At 40.3% G+C, this 19,394-nt stretch overlaps 2 protein-coding genes across 2 annotated transcripts; one reads left to right on the top strand and one right to left on the bottom strand.

Annotated features, from left to right (window-relative positions):
* Positions 1 to 630: 630 nt before the first annotated feature.
* LOC148340532 (phosphatidylinositol 5-phosphate 4-kinase type-2 gamma) lies at positions 631 to 9,647 on the bottom strand. Its single transcript, XM_088291249.1, has 10 exons — positions 9,251 to 9,647; positions 8,334 to 8,431; positions 8,133 to 8,229; positions 7,618 to 7,767; positions 5,051 to 5,197; positions 4,357 to 4,395; positions 4,143 to 4,256; positions 2,339 to 2,603; positions 2,015 to 2,118; positions 631 to 1,907 (listed from the first exon to the last, which is right to left on the bottom strand). Exons 1-10 carry the CDS (start codon positions 9,419 to 9,421, stop codon positions 1,827 to 1,829), a joined length of 1,266 nt encoding a protein of 421 aa, XP_088147375.1. The 5' UTR covers positions 9,422 to 9,647; the 3' UTR covers positions 631 to 1,826.
* Positions 9,648 to 14,999: 5,352 nt separating this feature from the next.
* On the top strand, positions 15,000 to 19,394 carry ackr5 (atypical chemokine receptor 5). Its single transcript, XM_088291795.1, has 2 exons — positions 15,000 to 15,087; positions 16,873 to 19,394. The coding sequence occupies exon 2, from the start codon at positions 16,884 to 16,886 to the stop codon at positions 17,961 to 17,963; it is 1,080 nt and encodes a 359-aa protein (XP_088147921.1). The 5' UTR covers positions 15,000 to 15,087; positions 16,873 to 16,883; the 3' UTR covers positions 17,964 to 19,394.

Here is a 19,394-nt window from a genome sequence, read left to right as displayed (position 1 = left end):
CGGCGAGAGTCTTATATTTATTCACCAAAGTTGATGTTTGTCTGCGCCGTCAAAAAAATAAATAAAATGAAAAAAACATTTTAAAAAATGGCACCAACGTGAACCAGTGTACTCTCATACGCATCTTCAGCGAGGAGGCCAATTGTCACATTAAAATCGTGCTTCTCAATTATTGTTTGGTAACGCAAGAAGAAAACAATTCAAGTCCCCACCGCAACTATAAATAACATTTTCGTTGCAAAACAAACCGACACCATAGAATGTGTGTGTGTGTATGTATATATATACATATATATGTATGTGAACCAATTTGCAAAAAGCTAATTGATGAGAATTTCAAGCTTCCACATAATGTAATGATGAACAGATCCCTGTAGATGGCGGCACTGCTTCATTTTGGATTCAAAGTCAGTACAGCTTTTGCATAAAAGCACAGGTTTTGGTGGTGTATCACAGCTTGGCATTTTCATTATGAAGGACATAAATGTCAACATGGAAATCTGACACATTTGCGGAGGTGTTAATAACTTTCAGTTCGGACCCACTGTATTGTAGGAAAAGTGGGTTTGAGAAGAGTCAGGACTCTTTTTTTTTAATACAGCCTTGTTAGTAAAATGAACACAAATAACGCAGACTTTTTTGTAAAATATATTTTGGTCAAAATGCTGATTTGCAAAAATACAACATGTGCAATTGATGAGGCCTTACACAGCGTAGAGATTTCTGTACACTTCCATGCCAGGTTTTTGGAATGTTGCATTATGTTAAGGCTAACTGCTAAGCTACTCAAGTGCAGAATTAAACATAGCCCGTTACTCTGCAATAAGACCGAATACCAAACAGGTGTATTGCCAGATTCCTCCAACGCAACATTACACCACCGTCAAACTATCACTACGATATGCTTTAAATTGAAATCACATATATTAAATATTTAAGTCAAATATTCTATTATTAACACAAGTAGTTCGAACAATAAATTGATTTCTTGTACTTCTGTCACAGTCGAGTGCAAATTCTGCATGCATGACTGTGGACATGGCACACATTTGGCACTCACTGGTCATCTTTCATGCATGTCATTAGGGCAACCTTCATCTACATTCGGGACCAAGAAAATCCCCCATTTGCTTTTTTTTTTGTGCTGCGATTCACATAAGAAAGTTAGTGTCACTTTCAAGTTTGCCATGTGGCCTCCAAAACTGCTCATTAATCATTTACTTCCAAAAGAAAAACATGAAGCTCTGACATCCGAGACTGTATGTCATTGTGCCTGCAAATGAGACACACGTTTTTGTACAAAGTCATTCATGTTGTCTTCATTTACAGGCAAGTTGTTCTACTCTCGCTTTTCCACAAGTTTCATACATATTCTTTTCTTCTGTTAAGAGGAACCTTCCAAAGTTTGACAATGATCCTCCTCTGCCGCTCAGTTCCTGATGTAGCTGAAGATTAACTACAGCCATTCAAGAGGGAGTTTTAATGGATAGCTGGGAACCTATTGCCCAGTTCTTTGACTCAAAAACTAGTTTAAGCGCAACTACACTACACAACAGCCGCCTCTAGTGGGGCCACCTTTGGAGAGGCAATTCATTTTCAAATGTAAACTAGTCTTTAATGTACAAGGAAGAAACTGTTGTACACTTGAACACTGATCAAGGTGAGTTAAAGGTCCACATTTCTTCCTTTCCGAGGAATAGCGATAAATAAATGAATATGAAGCACGCTATACTGTCTCTACACAATGCAAGTAGTCTTTCTCCATGTCAACAAATTCAAAATATTGCCTGTGCACACTAATTTTGGTCAACGGTAAGGCGTTTCGTTTATGCAAAAATGTTGGAGATGAAGTCCCGGAATCGTTTGGCGTACTGCTCAGGGTGCACGGTGGAGATTTCGGCGCCCGCCTGTGACATAGAGGCACAAGACCAAACCAATACATCAGAATATAGCAAGTAGAAATCCTGAAAAGTGCACTCCTTCCTTGATCTCATCCTTTGAATGTCATACTCACCCCGTGTTTGACGGTCTTGGCTGCGTGAGCCGCTTTCTTCTTGGTGTCATATTGAGTCAGGACATCAATCAGGCCCATGAAGTAGACTTCCCTCTGAGGGGCGCCTACAACAACAAAAAGTCCTATCGTGAGAATGTTAAATGTTAAGGGACAAAAAATACATTAATGCTCATTATATGCCCCTTTAGTCAGGTATCATATTTTTTTTTCCAGTCAAATATCGAAATCGGTATCAGCCACAAAAAAATCCATATCAATCAAGTCCTACTTACAACGACAATGTACTACATGTACTTTCTACAGGGCATCGACACATGTGCTCACCAGAACAGCCCCCAACAGCATAGACGTCCACGTAAGGGTCAAACTCGCCAGGTCCAAGAGGTTTGCAGCAGGACATGTAACCGGCGATCCCCTCCGGAGACGTGCCGTAAGATCCTACGGCGGGGCCGGCGGCCAAGCCGTTCTCCGCTTCCTGGTCTTCCTCATTGGAAACCTCTTCACCTTCCTCTTCCTCCCTCTCTGCACGGCCGACGTCATGGATGCCAAGCAGCAGGCTGTAGTCCATGATCTTAAGCTTCACCAGAAACTGAGGAGAAGAGGATGAGCATCGTTGGAAGGTTTCTCTTCATAGAAGCTCGCGTGGAACGATAGATTGCATTTACAACATAATCTCAATTTGACAAAAACACAATTTGCTTATCACAAAAGCTGTGAATTGACTGGGTAGTGAGAGTTGGACGCTGGGAAGAGAGGGGGAGTAGCATCAGAGCAGGCACAGATATCCGCGCTGTAATTAAAACCTGACGCTTTAGGTTAACATAATTTTCAATCTCATGAAGGCAGTCAGAACTTTTTCAAAGTTGATGCCCTTCTACAACGGCACTGCCGGACATGAGGTTGCATACTTTGGTCAAATGACTTGAAAAAGGCCACCGTGCTAATTTGATAGTAAGAGGGTTAATTCGGCCTTTGTTTCATGAATGAAACCAAAGGCAGACTAAGAGATGGTAATGTTTCATGATAAAATGCTGCAGTTGTAATGCCTGCCGGCCTCATTTCTTTCAGCATAGAAAGATTTCCTGTCACAAACAGGCCTTGCACCTCCAAAACAAACTTCTACTGGTCCTTTTAACGTTAACGCTCACTATACTAACAGTAACTACTAGAGGATTTTATATTCTCAGGCGAGCTTTTTAATGAAAGCCAAAAAAAAAAAAAAAAAAAACGGAAGTACAGTGCTATGGAACTTTGTTCTGCTAGAAGTGGAAGGCAGCCCAATGTGTCCAAAAATTAGTTGGCCCCCCACACAGGATGACTGCTCTCCTAACCCATGTGACAATGTGTGACATGGTCTTAACTGGATTCAATTAGATATGTGCACCATAGAATGTCACTAGATAAGAAAGCCAAGCCAATGTAAGAGAAAGGTCACAACAACATCAGTTGCCCAAATACATGCGGCAAAGAGGCTTCAGCTACAAGAGCACCATGTTGATTCTGAACGCATTCACTGTGAGCTGTTTACAAAAGCAGCCATTTTAGAATATTTTTGACTGATCTTTCAAGACTCACAGTCAGAATAGTGTGTTGTTAAAATGGAAGCACCAAACCTACTAAAAGAAACGATCAGACCCTCCTCTTTCACCAGTATCGATCTAATGCATTGATCATATTCAAATCATGGAGGGAAATGCATAAAAGTGAATACGACATAAACTCCGAAAAATAAATGTTTCAATTGCATATCAAATTGCCATTACAAGAGTGAAGGGAGTAAAAAATTAATTACAGTACAGTAAACCGTATAGTGACAGTGGCATAACCGTGTCATAAATGGTGGGGAAAATAATGTAACATGCAATATCTTTAAAACACTTCCCTACCAGTACAATACACCTATGACTAAGTTTCTGTAATTCGGGGCTTTAGCGTCATCTTGCGAAATTTTAAGGAATTAAAGAAAGTGACACCGCAAATAAGAGATTATGCACTTAGGCAGGGGTTCATCAGATTATTGTCTGCAGTTCTTCAGATCTAGTCAAAAGTAGCTCAGAGATTCTTGTGCTGCCACTGTGTGGTTGAGGGGAGACAGAGCAAGGCATCACATTTCCGCTCGCCGGCTCACCTCCACATCTCGATTAAGTTTCTCCATGAATTTCTCCTTCTGCTCGTCTGTGACGTACACCTTCTGCATGTTGTTCCTGAAGTCTTTGTCTTTAAAGGTGGGAAGCTCTTTACCCTGAATTGAACGATTGACGCAGTCATAATAATAAATGATCAAAACACACTTTATGATGATAGGAAATTAAATGCTCAGAAAAGTCAGATGGGCTTTTTACTCGTTCTTTGTCGCTTGCTTCCCGATCCACCAGAGAACCCTGTAGAGACAACTAGATTAAATATCATCATTATCAAACATTTTACACCAGATACCAACTTCCCCACAATAAAATACCTGAAAGACAATAAAATAATGTAGTATAGTTGGCCACAAGAAATGGTGCACACAATGACTTCAAATCTTAAATATCTTTGACAGACATCCATTCAGATATAAAAAACAGGCATTAACAGTTTTGGTCATGTTGCGTGCTTCGACTATTTCAACACTGAGCACCATGCACGAGGATTCTGTCCCACCACAACAGGACTGCACATGGGTGATGACATATACACACGAGCAGTACGTTACGTTAGTATGTTAGTGAACAGTGAGATTTCCACTTAATTGGTCCTAAAAGTATTCATTTTCTGTGACGTGCTGAAAAATTAAATGCTTGTCCACTCGACAGCAGTGGGAGCAATTACCTTTGTATCCACCTTTTGCCATTTGCGCAACAGAATAATAGCTTTGGGTTATCTCAATAGGCCCACAATTCACACGAAACTGAGACAAGAATCAAGCTGATTATTTCAGCATGCATACATTAGATCGACATTTTTGTTGTTCAGTGGCATACCGTGCGTTTTTTCCCCCAAATGCTGGGAATCACGAGCTTGGAGCAGTGCAAGCCAAAAATCGTTTTGCCTCACCTTTAGGTCGTACTTCCTATGTACCACCATTCTGTGGCTGAACATGTTCCTCATGACGATCAGGTAGGTCTCTTCACTCTCCACGCTAACCCGGTACATTCCCAGGAACTGAGGCAGCAGGGTACTGCCGTGACACTTCACTATGTGCTTGAGTGGCGTAGATTAAAAAAAGAAAAAGAAAGGGAGCGAGATTACATTCATTGAATGTACAGCTTGTAAAATAATTGAATTCACAACCTCATAAATCCGCAGCATTTATCTTCAAAGTGTGAACGTGTATAATGTTCCAGCGGTTAAAATATATTTGTATATTTGTGATGAAGACTGCATTATAACCATGCAATTGTACTTTCAAGCTGGTCAAAAATGGTGGCACTTGGTACTCAGCGGGAACCACTGATAGAAATACTAACAGGCCTTACTTCTCAAATAAACATAAAAATCAGGAGCATTAATGCAAATAAATCTTTGTGTACATGAATAAGAAATCTTGGACGTTAAACATACTATTTGTCACTACATTCATTGTCCTACTGGCTTTGACAGTGAATATTCGAATATTTGGGTAAACTGCTCACACTCTTGGTGTAAAAGTGAAGACAGCCTCTGGCATTCGCTCATTTAGGAAAGTATTCGACAAAAGCTGAAGGTTACAGACGGAACAAGTAGGACATGCAGCTGGCAGGAGACGAGTGGTGCTGAATTCTACTCCAGCACAAGCGGCTCCTTGTTCAGCCTCCTCACTGGGGATTTTCAGAATAGCAGCACGTGTTGCTGTCATAACCAAAATAGGAGGCATTCACAAGATTTGTGTCACCTTTCAATTGGCAGCCTCTATTGTATTCCATTTATCAGATTTATAGCTCAGATGGCATCTGTATGAGGACGGGTATAAGATTTTACTATACGGTGGTACTCCATACCAGTTTTGATAACATGGCACGAGAATGAAAATTTCTTTGCCCACAAAATAACTTAAGTCCTTTATTAACTTTTTCACTGCATGTACTAAAAAGGGGGTTGGGGCTGAGAGGTTTTGGGGGGGAAATTATGCAACATGTCAAGTTACTGTTGAAGGACATCTTACATGTATGCATTTTTTTCAGAGTAGAAAGAAATTTTAACGCCAGATCTTCGTGCTTTTGAGGTAGGCTTGTGACCCAACTGTTTTTATGCCGAATCATTCTTGTAGTAATTAATTCTCTTACATAAGGCCATAGATGGGGTATATTTTGCTTCTCCAAAACAGTTGCACTCGTCAGTCATGCTCCTTGGCTTACGTTCCTTAATGTCACTGCTCTTCCTTTTTGTTTTGGCTAGGTATGGGTATAACCCTAACCCACCACATTTTAACCGGTTCTGTACCAATTATCAATACTGGTATGCAACAGTACCAACTTTTGTCCTTTTTTGTCGCTATAAATAAAGGTTTGTTCATTTAACAATTAAAACCTACTACATTTTTCATCTAACAATGAGTTTTTCAGATGTAAAATTTGAAAACTAAAACATCATGAATTTAAACCAAATGAGCCAGGGAGGATGGTGTAAAAATAAAGGCATAACATTTTACAAATATTATAATTATAAGTATAAATAATACAAATTAATCTGTCAAAATACTAAGTGTGAAGCAAAGTTCTTTGCAATGAACAACACATACAAGGAACAAAGAAATAGTTGTGTTAGTGGTATCTTTGTTCCTGAAGGAAATGTATTAAACTGGCAGCGGCACACTAAACAATATGGTTCTTTTATACAACTTTCCTAGAAGACAAAAAAAAGGAAGCAATACCACGGCAAAAACTTAACAAAACATCAGTAAACAGCAGTGAAATATCTGACAGCTATTCAACTTCAAATTTGTTTGATTTGCATTAGGTGTACAAAATACAATCAGGATATTTATTATAATGGTTTTGACAACAAAATTTTCAAAAAACAAACAAAAAAATAAATAAATAAATATTTATATATATATATTACATTTTATAACACTTTACACTTTAGATTGAAAACAAAAAACATTTAACATGTTTTACACATTACTGCTATTTTTATATACTTTAAGTCACCAAAATGTTTGCGTTTATTATATAAGGCTTTGGGAGTATAAAATGTAACTTTTGACATCCCCACCAGTAGACTGACTGATGAAAGCCTCATGACTTGATTAGTTATCGTTTTGAACACTAGGTGACTAGATGGACCATTGACTGTAATTAAATAAAATAGAAAAGTGATTTCACCCCATCATTCTTCTTGAATATGTCAGCTTTTATAGATTGATAGGAAGCACACAATCAGAGATTTGTAGCTATTAACGTTGACTGCATTGAATCAGAATCAGAATGCCCTGCAAAAGATAGCTGAAAAATCTACTTTAAGTACAGAAAAAGTATTTACACCTGGCATGGAGGCCTACAGCATTGCCTCCATCAGCTTGTTTCTTGCTATGAGCGATGTGCTCAACGTCACAAGTCAATAGTCCTCGATTAGATTTGCTTTTAGGAGACTAACCGAATTTATATTTGCATTCGGTACAAGCTGGTCTCATTCCAACTCACCTGGTGATACTCCGACAGGATGTTGTGCATGTCGGCCACATCCTCGCCGGAGATTTGTTTGACGATCAGTGTGCGGTCATAGGAATTAAGAAGCAGACCCTCACCTTGGTCGTTGACACTCCTCGTTGGGGGGCTGCGGGTCAAAGACACCTAGGAAGTTTGAGGATAAAGACAGCCAGTCACAATTGAACGCGAAGAAAAATGCCTCGGTACGTTTCAACATCGGATCCAATAGTGAGTCACCTATCTGGAAACATTCCTTCTAATGATGTTGAATACATAACAGCTGAATAATTATTATTATTATTTTTTTTTGTGAGAGTACAGAAGAAGTCCAAATCTGATGGCTGTTTAGCTGGGAAATTATAGAAAAATCATGTGATATGCCCAATTATGAATAAGAGTTCATCCATCAGCTGGACACAATGCTGGCAATAATTTTATCTACTTTGTGGAAACGTAACTACTTAGTCTAATAAGTGACATGTAAAGAAAATTAATGAGAAGTCACCTACCTGATAGTCTAGATCTTCTATACCAAAGCGTTCCCGTAGGTTTCTAAAGACTTGAGGACAGTATTCCTTGAATTTAAAATGTCCAGGAAGATTTTCTCTGCGCCAAGAAAGGGAAGCATTGTGATGTCATTTAATAACAGTCATTTAATAACAATGTGACCGTAGCCGTCAAAGTATGCAGCCTCCAATGAAACATCTTACTTGTTGAAAAGGTGGTTGTTCACTTTGATCTTTGTGTTGGCCTTAAAGTCATCAGGGAGCAACATGACAGGCACTGGAACCTGGTTCAGGTCGTTAATCTGGAGAAAAAGCAGCCAACCCTTAAGTAAATTAAACAAAAGCCTTATCTTAAAATTAACAGTGGCAAGTTTGGTGCCAAGATTTGAGTGTTGACAAACTGTATTTTTTAAATTAGTAACATCTCTGGTAACATGGCTGAGTGATAATTAGAGTACATTATATTTCTCAGGATGATTTCACCTATTGTTGCTGTTCCAGTAGTTATAAACGCGTCTTTGCTCAATTTCATACTCTCAACAGTAAATATTGTTACTTTATAGTCCTCCAAAAAAGCCTAATTTGTGGTGAATCAAATGAGACATTTGCAAACAACTCACCTTTTACGTTGGAAAATGAACTTTTCTTTTGACTAATTTTTACTTACCGTGATGTTACGTCATCTATTTCTATTTGCGCAATGTTTTTGGACAGTCAATGTGAAATATCCGTTGTTGTTTTTTTTTTTTTAAGGGATGACCATTTCTTTTAGCAGATTCAATGACGGAAAACATCATCAACATATGAATCATTTATTATTAAAAATATTAAACAATTAGTGGCAGCACAATACTTAACATTTTGTGGCAGCTACTGTATATACTGTACTGGGTGTGATATTTTTGTTTGGTGTGCCGCCAAGGGTTCTCGTGCAAAATATGTGAATGGCTCAATAAAAGCCAACTTCTATTAATATTTTTAAGCCACAGTGTACCAATATGAAGTCCCAGAACGGTGAGCACTATTTTGTGTGTGCGCGCGTGTGTTTGGAGCACCTGCTAACATCCAAGCTAGCAGTGCTAAGCGAGGTAGCAGCGTTAGCATGCTAGCTTCCGACTCACCGAGTGATTGACGCCCCACATGAAGACGCTGAGTACGGGGTCGCTGGCCCGAAACACTTTGACTTTCTGCTGGACGAAGTGCTTCTTTTTCGTTTTGGTCTTGGGCGCCAGCACCACCATGGGGCTGCTGCTGTTCGACGAAGCGGCCGCTGAGTTCCCCAACGAAGCCATCGCCGCCGCTCAGTTAAGCGATGGAATGCTCACGCAAAAGTCAAAGAACAACCAAAGGTCAGGTCGTCGACCTCCGAACCAATGTGTGACACACAACGAGAACGCACTTCGAGCTTCAACTCAATTTAAACTACTACATCAGTCGTGAACATTCATCCCAAGTTGAAACCTTTTCTTCCTCGTCTACTTTTACTTTACTGGCGGGTTTTTGGTCACTCTGTTCCAGACCGCCACCTACTGTTCAGGAGTGTACAAAGGCGAATGATTTCAGTGATTTACAACCAGGGCGCCAAGGCATATGGACTGAAAGTGCCAAAATGAAAGAAAGAAATACACCATGAAATGTTTATTTAAAATGGTCACAAATTAGTTAATTTGCTTCATTAATTCATTAAATATTGAATTCAATCAATCAGATAAATAAACAAAGGTGCCATTAAATAATTAAATAAAAGTGTCATTATTTAAAATTGTCATGAATTAATTGCTTCATTAATTCATTAAATATCGAAGTCAATAAATCAGATAAATAAACAAATTCATCATTAAATAATTAAATAAAAGTGTCATTAATTAAATGTTTCATTTATTATTTAAATGTGGAATTAAATAAATCATTGTGTCATTAATTAATTAAATTACTAATGATTATATGAGAAAAATATCTGTATCATTATTTCTGTATTTAATTAATTATTTCATGATCCGGCGTTACAGTATTTCATGAATTTATTTTAGTGGCAGGTCCCAACACCTGAGTGGTTGCACTGTTCATCAAGTCAAGGCAAATCAATTCCAGAATAATGGATTGATGCTAACCGAGTTGGAATACTCTAATACTATTCTATTTTATTCACCTATACATTGGTTTGAATACTCCAGCAAAACAACTAAATACAAGCCTTGGCCGCTCAATCAAGGTAGCTCATGAAAGTCCTCCATCATCGAAGGAGCCATGTTTCCAACCATTTCAGGCCAAAGCAATGTCTTAGACAAGATTTGAGTTAGTCAGGGTTTCCCTCTGCCCACTAACTTTGATGGTTTGACAGATGCAGGATTTTCATGAGCTACCTTGATTGAGTAGTTAAGAGAAAGAAGAAAGAAACACTTTAAGAATCAGAATCATCTTTATTGGCCTAGTATATAAACAAAACACACAAGGAATTTGTCTCTGGTAGTATGAGCACCACCAGTAACAAGTGCGTTAACAGTAACAAGCAACAACGACAAACAATACATGACATAATTTACAGAAAGTCTTTCCGCAATCTAAGGGTGTCATTGTATAGTAGTATCGTCCAATGACCGCTGTGCAACAATGTGGAGAGTCATTGAGCAGAGATAAAGGGACCAGTGTGGTGTGGTAATGTAGGCGGTTGTGCAGATGATGCAAATCATCGTGCAGTGCACATTTAAAGTGACCAGTAGCGGTAATTGTAAATTGCAACTTTGGATGTGCAACTCCTTGAGCTTGTTAAATTGTCTCATGCTCTGGAATATTGATTAACGATAGTTGTGAAGGTCTGTACAGATTCGTAATGTATTACAGTTACACGCCCCGAGTAATTGTGGTCACCTGGAGAGGTGTATATATGTTAATAATCACCCCTTGGCGACCCTCATGCATGCCCCTTTTTTGCAACCCTAATTTGAAATCCTAATCATTGCAGTACTTACACTTGTATATGTTGAGGGATGTAAGTGTGTATATACATGGGGATTTGTGTATATACGTATGTACTGTGTATATTTGTTTGCTTTTTCTGAATGTCCGCTGCTAATGTTATATATTAATGGCGAAATTACAATGCCACCTCTGTGTGAACTATATCTTTGCTGCTGAAACACTGCAAATGTTCCCATTATGGGACTAATAATGGACATCTTTATCTTTATCTTTAATCCCGGCTTCAAACCCTGCTTTGGAACGCTAACGCTCAGGGTCATCTGGGGGCCTTTAGCAAAGTTTCCTTTGTGGGCCCTCTAACTGGTCAGCAGCACCAACGGTGCCGCTATTGATGACTCCAAAGCCCAAAATGTCACTGTGACTGCAGCAATCTCTTCATTTATGCTTTTTGTCATCCCCTCTAAACAGCACCACTATTTGATGGATACGGTCTTTTCGACATTTTCCTTGATTTAGGACCAATCATCGCAACTTCAGGGGATGACCATTTTGATGTGATGTCATTTTCAGTCGACAGAAAGTGGTTTTACAAAAACGGGCGGATTTTACTGCTAACCTCAGATTCCACAAAAATATTAATCAGAATGCCATGTATAAATCAATGGGACTACATAGAACATATTGTAAAGAAAATGTTGTTGTCGACTTCCCCCTTAAGTCAGTTATGCTGAGGATGATGATGATGATGTTGTTGCGGAGGTAAGGGACTGTTATTTGTCTCATTTATGTCAAAAGCCGGATTTGTGCTGACCGGTTCCTTCCTGTCAAACCAGAGAAGGCAAAACATGCTGACTGTTGGAAGTCTCTCATCACACAGACAATTAGTTTCCAAGCAGGATACGTGACGATCTGAAGGGTCAACATACAAGACCCAAACTGCTGACATTCCCGAGAAGCAATAGGAACAGCGTGTCCACAGAAGCATCCATTAAACTGCGCAGATCCCGGCCAATGTAAATGTTTCTGTGTTCTTTGCTTTATGACCTTTTATCATATTCCAAACTGCTGCTGCAGTGGAAACACAACATGAAAACACATCCGTGGTCAACTTCCAGATGCAGAAGATATCAAACTACTGAGACCACAATAATCCATCCATTCACTTTATTTCGCTCATCCGGGATCAGGTCGCAGGGGCGGCATTTAAAGCAGGGAAGCCCACACTTCACTCTCCCAGATACATGGTCTAGGTCTTCCTGGGGGACCCGAGGGCTTAGCGGGGACACATTGCAGCTCTTCCGTGGCCCTAATGAAGACAAACACTCTAGCCAATGGATTGATGGCTGGATAAATCCAAAATCTTCACATTTCAGAGCTACAAGAGCAATTTTTGCCAAGCTGACAATCTTTCACACTTGCCTGAGCTTGACTTTCACACGTATATAATAGGTTTACATGTAAAGTACTAAAATTCACTGTATTGATTGAATTTAATTAGTTACAAAAATGTGAGCGGTGCTCTCAGTTCTCACTTTTGCAAGATACCACAGATAGACGGATAGCTAATGTGATGCGAAGGAAGTGTTTGTGTGCTGAAGTGTATGAAGAATATTATAAGAACAATTACGTTATCAAATGTAATGTAGAGATAAGTTTGATATCACACTGCACAACATTAACTATATGGTATAGGTTTTGTTGCTAATCTTGGTTGACACATTAATTAACAATTCTGGGAACAGAACATAGCCACCTGCACCCAGGTCAAGCTAATCGGACTAACTCCACTCTAAATAAACATGAAAGGGGTGCGGATGTGGGCAGGACAAACAACAACTGTGACCAAAATACACATACCTTTGAGAATGAACATACCTTTGATACTGTTGTGAGATGACCTTTTACTTGTAAACCTGTATCGATTTCTGTATTGATCGTAATATTGTGATATAACTTGTGATTCTCAATAAAAGGTCCGGGGAGTGTAGGAAGCTTCAGAGATCCGACCTGATCACTGGGGTTTCATCTCTCCTGGCCAGACTCTTGCCACTTGGTAACCGTGTCTATTGTCTCCGAATTTCCTACTTGTCATGGCGAGGGTCACTCCACCACATTTGGTGTGATTCTCCCGTGACATTTTAAATTCTCCCGTGACATAGTGTTAAAGGGGCCCTTCCGCTGCGTCCCTTCTCCCCAAACTCTTCTTGCCCCTCACTCGCTTCCCTTTCCTGCCATTGTTGTGTGCTAAGCTATGTTTGTGTCCCAAACGCACTGGCGACATATCTTTATATTTTCTGACCAACTCAAATAACCACTCGGACAGCTCATCGGTGTGCTGCAAACAAATATTCAGGAGTGACAAAAGTACTCCCAACTCTGTACTAGAAGTACAGGTACCTGTGAAAAAAAATATATTTGTGAAGGTAGGATCAACACCATAAGTCAAAAGTACAAAAGCAAAAATTTGATTTTACTGTCAATTATATCCAATAGCCATTTTGATAACTTGGAACGATGAAAATAAACTTTTCAACACAAGCTCGTTTCCCTTATTAACTTACAAAGTGCGTCGAAAAAAAAAGTTACTTGCCGCCAGAGCTGGGCACTTGACCCTTTTTTCGCCAGTTAGTCCACCGCCCTCCAGCCACTATATTGCTACCCATCCGGCCTTTTTCATAAAACTTGTCTGCCCCCGATCCTATTCCAAAAAAAGCATCTAGTAATGGTATGACCCAGTAGAAGGTGAGAGGCACGGAGACCTTAATTGCATTGTATGTTGTAAAAAAAAAATGTTGCCTGAAAAACACAACTTACTGTACTGTAAGTACAGTAACAAAGTATTTGTACTGTAAATCCCACAATTGGAAATATTGTTCAGCTATCTTTGCCAGCGATGTACAGTGATAGGCAGAACACTGAAATGTGCTACCAATAGATGACAGAAGGAGCAATGAACCCGTTAGCATTCATTCAACAGCAACGTGTTCAATTAAAGTAAGGAGGGACCATTTTGGCATTTTGACGTATGTGTTTTTTTTTTTTTGTTTTGTTTTTTTAGTGGGTGGCCTGTTGCTCAATTTCAAACATGCACTCACGCTGCAAAAAAAGCCAAAATAATGGTAATCACTGTATTCTTTGTTTTTGTTTGAGTTTAAAAGAAAGATAAGTGAAAGTTGAACATTTTCAGGTTCATTGAAGTTTTGCAAAGCTTAATTTGCTGTAGAATACATTTGAGAGCTATTTATTTGGTGACTTTTTCTACATACTACTGAGCCTGGGCACACTGCTCCCTGCACTTTTTGGTACAATTCATTCATTACAATACATTCTATGATTTAAAAAAAAAAAAAAAACTTAACATGTTAAAAGCCAATCTGAAATGAAGTTTAATCAACACAATGCTTGAAGGAATTTAAACAAAGTTAAGTGTCGGAGTTTGACTTATTACGAATTTGAGGCCAATATTTTCCCTTATGCTGCAAATAAGTATCAGCTCCAAATATCGGTTATCTGCGTCCTTGACTCCTAATAATTGGTATCAGCCCTGAAAAACACCACAGAGATCATTATTTCAGAATACGGCATATACATGTAGTTTTTCTGACATTTTTGTATGGTGACGTGATTTGATACTTTGCCAATGTAAAATGAAGGTGCAATAAAGGTTGTGAAACACTGTGATATAGCTTTCCTTATGAGCGAATATTGGGCCACAATCTGAGCAGGCGAAAGGTTTCTCACCAGCGTGTATTCTGGGGTGTTTTAGTCCAGCAATAAATGTAAACATCCTTGTAATTGTTGATTATTATATTCCGCCCTCGAAACCCTGAAGTGAAGGTGAGGGTATCGCCAGATCCTTCACTTTGCAACTTACACAGGATGTCCTGCTAGATCTGTGTGTGTGTGTGTGTTTGTGAGTGTGTGACAAACTGAGGAGAAGGCTGAGCGGTGCTGGCGGACACCTCAGACATCCATCAAGAACGGAGCAGCAAAGCGTCACCTCCACTCTGCAGACTAGGCGGCATCAGGATCCAACCAGGTACGCTGATCATTCATCTTGTCTGTGACATACAGCCTTGGAATCTTAGCTGTAGAAAAAAAGCTTCATTTAGAAATACTATATTTAACGCTGACATTTTTTTTAAACTGCATTGATGAATTGCCTCAATCTTTAATATAATTTCATTGTGTTTGCAAGTTCTTTTCATTGGTCAGAATAACTGATTTGGAACTGTCCATCTTCTCTTTAATATTCAAACATTAAGATTTACTCCAATTTGGTCTCTGTTCTCCTTAATTTGATATGTAGAACAGCATTCCTCTGGTTGGTTCATTCCAATATGTGGATGATTTGTTATCATTTTGCAGTCATTTTTTTCCAGAACTTAAAGTGACATACTCCCACCTTTGATAAACACAAAAGAAAAGTGATGGGCGTCTGTGTAGCAAAGTAGGTCGTTCACACATCCAGTGCTGGAGATAAAAAAAAAAAAATGAAGGGACAACTGAAAGTACACAAAATACTTGACATTCAATGTTTGACTCGCAGTTCTTGAGTCAGGCAGATTCACGTGCTTCTAAAACTTCTCAACCCCAAAATACTTTACCTTCCAAGTACTGTTGAGTACTTATATTATTATATACTTACCAATATTGCATGCCTTCGTCTCTCTTATACTGCCTCTAGTTAGCCAAAGCACACACACCAGAATGAACACCACAATTGTAGGAGAAAGCGTGACACAGTTTAACATTTTTAAGCCTGTCTTTTTATTGTGTCATTACTATTGTTTATATAAACTAAAACAGAGAAGTGAAACAAGTCCTCAAGTACCTCGATTAAAAAAAAAACAATTTTTTTTTTTCCTGATAGGCCCTTGACTTCCGTAAGGTGGCCCTGGCTCGCAGCAGTGCATGGTGGTTGTTTGGAATTGTCTTCCTGACTGTATTTGAGCCCAGTTTATATTTCAGTTACAAACTGTTGCCACCAATATCAACACAACATCATCATGAAATGATGTTCAATGACAAATTAAGGACACCAAAAAAAGCTCTGACATATGGTGCCTTTTGCCAGGGTTGGGTAGTGGCGAGCAGTTAGCCGCGAATCGAGTGACCCATAGGCTGGCAAAAGCAGTCAGACTACATTTCAAAGGCAGTTAAAGAGGTGAAAATGACTCTTCACACATTTGCTGACAGCATGACACAGTTGTGGTTCCGACCGATCACTTTTTTAACAAACCAGACAAACCGCGACTCAAATGTGCTGTTTTAAGCAGAAAATCATTGTGGTTCCGGAGGCACTTTGTCTCATACTCACAGTTTCTCGAGAAGAGTTCGCTGCTGTACAGTTTATATTTAACTTTTTTTTTTTTACAAATTTTAGGATAGCCAGAATATTTGACTCTGTTATTTTTCTCATTAGCAAAACACATTAAAACATATTTTGGTTGCTTTTTTGTCGTGGATTAATGGCATTCTGATTCATTTCAATGAGGAAACATCATATGAGATAAAAGTGTTTTGAGTGACAAGCATGGTTACAGAACAAATTAAACCTGTATCTCCAGGCTTTCCTCTTCAATTCAAGTGTTCTTGATAAAAGCACTGTACTGCATTAAATGAAAAAAGTAAAGCTTTGAATACTAATAATGCATCAGATTTATATGGCACTCAAAGTGCTCACAATGGATATATTCTTTGATGTACATCGTTAACTATTTCATTGGCAATCACTGACAAGACGTTTCCAGAAAACAACAAAAACTTCTCAATGATGATCGGTAAAGGTCGCGTTTTTCAGCCTTGTCTTGTCTGTTTCCAGAGCCGTCCACGATGAACGCCGACGAGCAAAACGTCTCGCTGCTTTTGGTCAACGACAGTCATTGGTTCATGTACAAGTGCACCCTGGAGCTGGACGCCGAGTACCGCCGAATCTGTCTCTTCCTGCTCTACCTGTTTGTGTTCGTGGTGGGTCTGCTGGAGAACGCGCTAGTGCTGTGGGTCAACTGGCGGCGGCGGCACTCGGCCAACGGCGTCCTCTTCTGCGTGCTCAACGTCAGCCTGTCGGACATGATGGTGATCGCCGTGCTGCCCTTCTTCATGATGGAGGTGACGGTGAACCGCGTGTGGCTGTGGGGTCACTTCCTCTGCAAGTTCACCAGTCTGGTCTACGGCGTCAACTTCTACAGCAGCTCCTTCTTCCTGGCCGCCATGACTTTGGAGCGCTACCTGTCACTGAGCCGGCCGTCGACGCCCGCCTTGTTCCCGGCGGCGGGCCGACGACGGTGGGCTCTCTGTGGAGGTCTCTGGCTCTTCTCCCTGTTCTTAGCGCTGCTAGAGAACGTCCACGTGGAGCTCCTGGAGTGGGACGAGCCCGGATGCTACATGCTCCCCAAAGACAGCTACGTCGAGTGGTTCGTCTCGGTAGCTTTCCTGTGCATGATCTTCCAGTTCCTGGTGCCCGCCTCCGTCATCATAACCTGCAACGTGCTGATCGCTCGCGCCGTGCGAGCAGCGCCCGACGTGCAGGGCCGGCGGGACGTGTGGCTGGTCCACGTCTACTCTGTGGTGTTCCTGACGTGCTGGCTACCCTATCACCTGGTCATGATGCTGATGATCATCAGCGACCTGTCGCCCTATGTATTCAGTTGCAATGTGGTGGAGTTCGTTTACTTCTCCTTCAGCGTGGTGCAAAGTCTGTCGCTCTTTCACTGCGTGGCCAATCCAATTCTCTACAACTTCCTGAGCAAAAGCTTCCGCGACAACCTCATCAATGCCGTGGTCAACCACCTGCCTCTGCAGACGGACGCAGGGACCAGGCCCAACGGGGGAGGGGGAGAGACAGTGGGTGACAAGGGCCCGCGCCGCAAGGTGAGCGACGTCAGCACCAGCCAGTCTGATGTCAGATCCTGATTGGAAACAGCTTGGAAGTGGACTCTCGGTTCTTCAGTGGCTGATCCAACAACAAGCGATCCATTGACTCCCTTCCCCCCTCATTAAGGCTTGTTTGGGTAATTCAGAAACATACGAAGGCCCAACCATGACAAATCGTGGTCACAATAAAGACAGAAAGGGCACACAAATGCTCATTTGTGGCCACAAAATGCAGTACACTCAGAAAAAAAGTTTGCGATATTTACAGGTTAACATAAAACGCTCTGTGAATGAGCAGGGGTTTCCACAAAAAATGGGATAGGTTACACCCCCTTTCCAAAAAGAAACACGTGAGCAGAGGATCAGGTTAAAACCCACGCACATACACACACATATGGGGCATTGTGAAAAATACGTGAATCTGGGAATCCACTAACGGTGGGCATCATCGGTCCGTCACTCAATTCCCGTCAGTATTTCAGGCAGACGTGGGCCCAATCCGTCCCTAGACAGCAACAGCCAATTGGCGTCAAGAACATAATTTCCAAGTCACAAGCAAGTGCCGCACAAGCAGACATGCAAATTAAGAAGAAAAAATTAAAATTGGCTGAATCGGGCCGAATGGGCATGCCTGAAATATTCACGAGAACTCACAGACGGACTAAAGCACTGACGAATGCCCACCTGTGGAATCTCCAAACTGCGAATATACGAAGTTCCAAAATATGACCTTTACATCTTATTTTTGACCTTCGCTAAACTTTTGAACATTTGCAATAATTCAACTTGGCTTTAGAACTTTTTTGCACAAGCTGCAAGATTTGAATGCCATATTATTTCATAAGCTTTTCTTCTGCCCTTTAATTTTTTTTTTTCAATTTCTTGGAAATCTCCCTCATTTAATTCAAACATTTGTACTATATATATTTCATTACAACCAAAAAGCCCAATAACTCTTTGGGAGTAATTTAGTGTGCAAAAAATTCAAACTGGTGACCACAAACTAGTGCGGACATAATTCAACTACAGTATACACAGAATACAAGACAAGTGTACGGCCACAAAATGGGCTTCACATGCATACGAAATGCTCACTTGTGGGTTTAAAAACATTCCTGTTCATCACTTGGACGTGTGGGCAAGGAAATGGAGCGCACCTAAATGCCGTCTTCAAGCTAATTGTACTTCTGCTTTTAAGAGATGATTCAAAAGTCTCTCAGTCAAAACAATTCCTTGCAATGTCAGTATTTTCCAAATTTCTTCCCTTTGTGCCTTTCCATTCCTCCAAGTGTGCTCCATTTGCTTGCCCAACTGTCCAGAATGGAACCATACCAACTTTGTGACCAGAAATGAGTATTTCATGCGCACTCAAATTTGTGGGCGCATGCTAGCATTTTGTCTGCAAATTATACACATATTGTACATTGAAATTATGGTCAGCAGGATTCGAATTTCAGCTCGGGCTTTCCT

Source organism: Idiotropiscis lumnitzeri, chromosome 3, assembly GCF_059441095.1.
Source record: "Idiotropiscis lumnitzeri isolate Australia: NSW breed Sydney's pygmy pipehorse chromosome 3, RoL_Ilum_1.0, whole genome shotgun sequence".
NCBI lineage: Eukaryota > Metazoa > Chordata > Actinopteri > Syngnathiformes > Syngnathidae > Idiotropiscis > Idiotropiscis lumnitzeri.
This window is presented reverse-complemented; position numbering and strand designations above follow the sequence as displayed.

Coding starts and splice junctions, on each gene's coding strand:
- LOC148340532 (XM_088291249.1), bottom strand. CDS start 9,421: ATGGCTTCGTTGGGGAACTCAGCGGCCGCTTCGTCGAACAGCAGCAGC. Junction 4,257..4,356: donor AAGCAAGCGACAAAGAACGA/GTAAAAAGCCCA, acceptor CGTTCAATTCAG/GGTAAAGAGCTTCCCACCTT. Junction 1,908..2,014: donor CCAAGACCGTCAAACACGGG/GTGAGTATGACA, acceptor TCTATGTCACAG/GCGGGCGCCGAAATCTCCAC.
- ackr5 (XM_088291795.1), top strand. CDS start 16,884: ATGAACGCCGACGAGCAAAACGTCTCGCTGCTTTTGGTCAACGACAGT.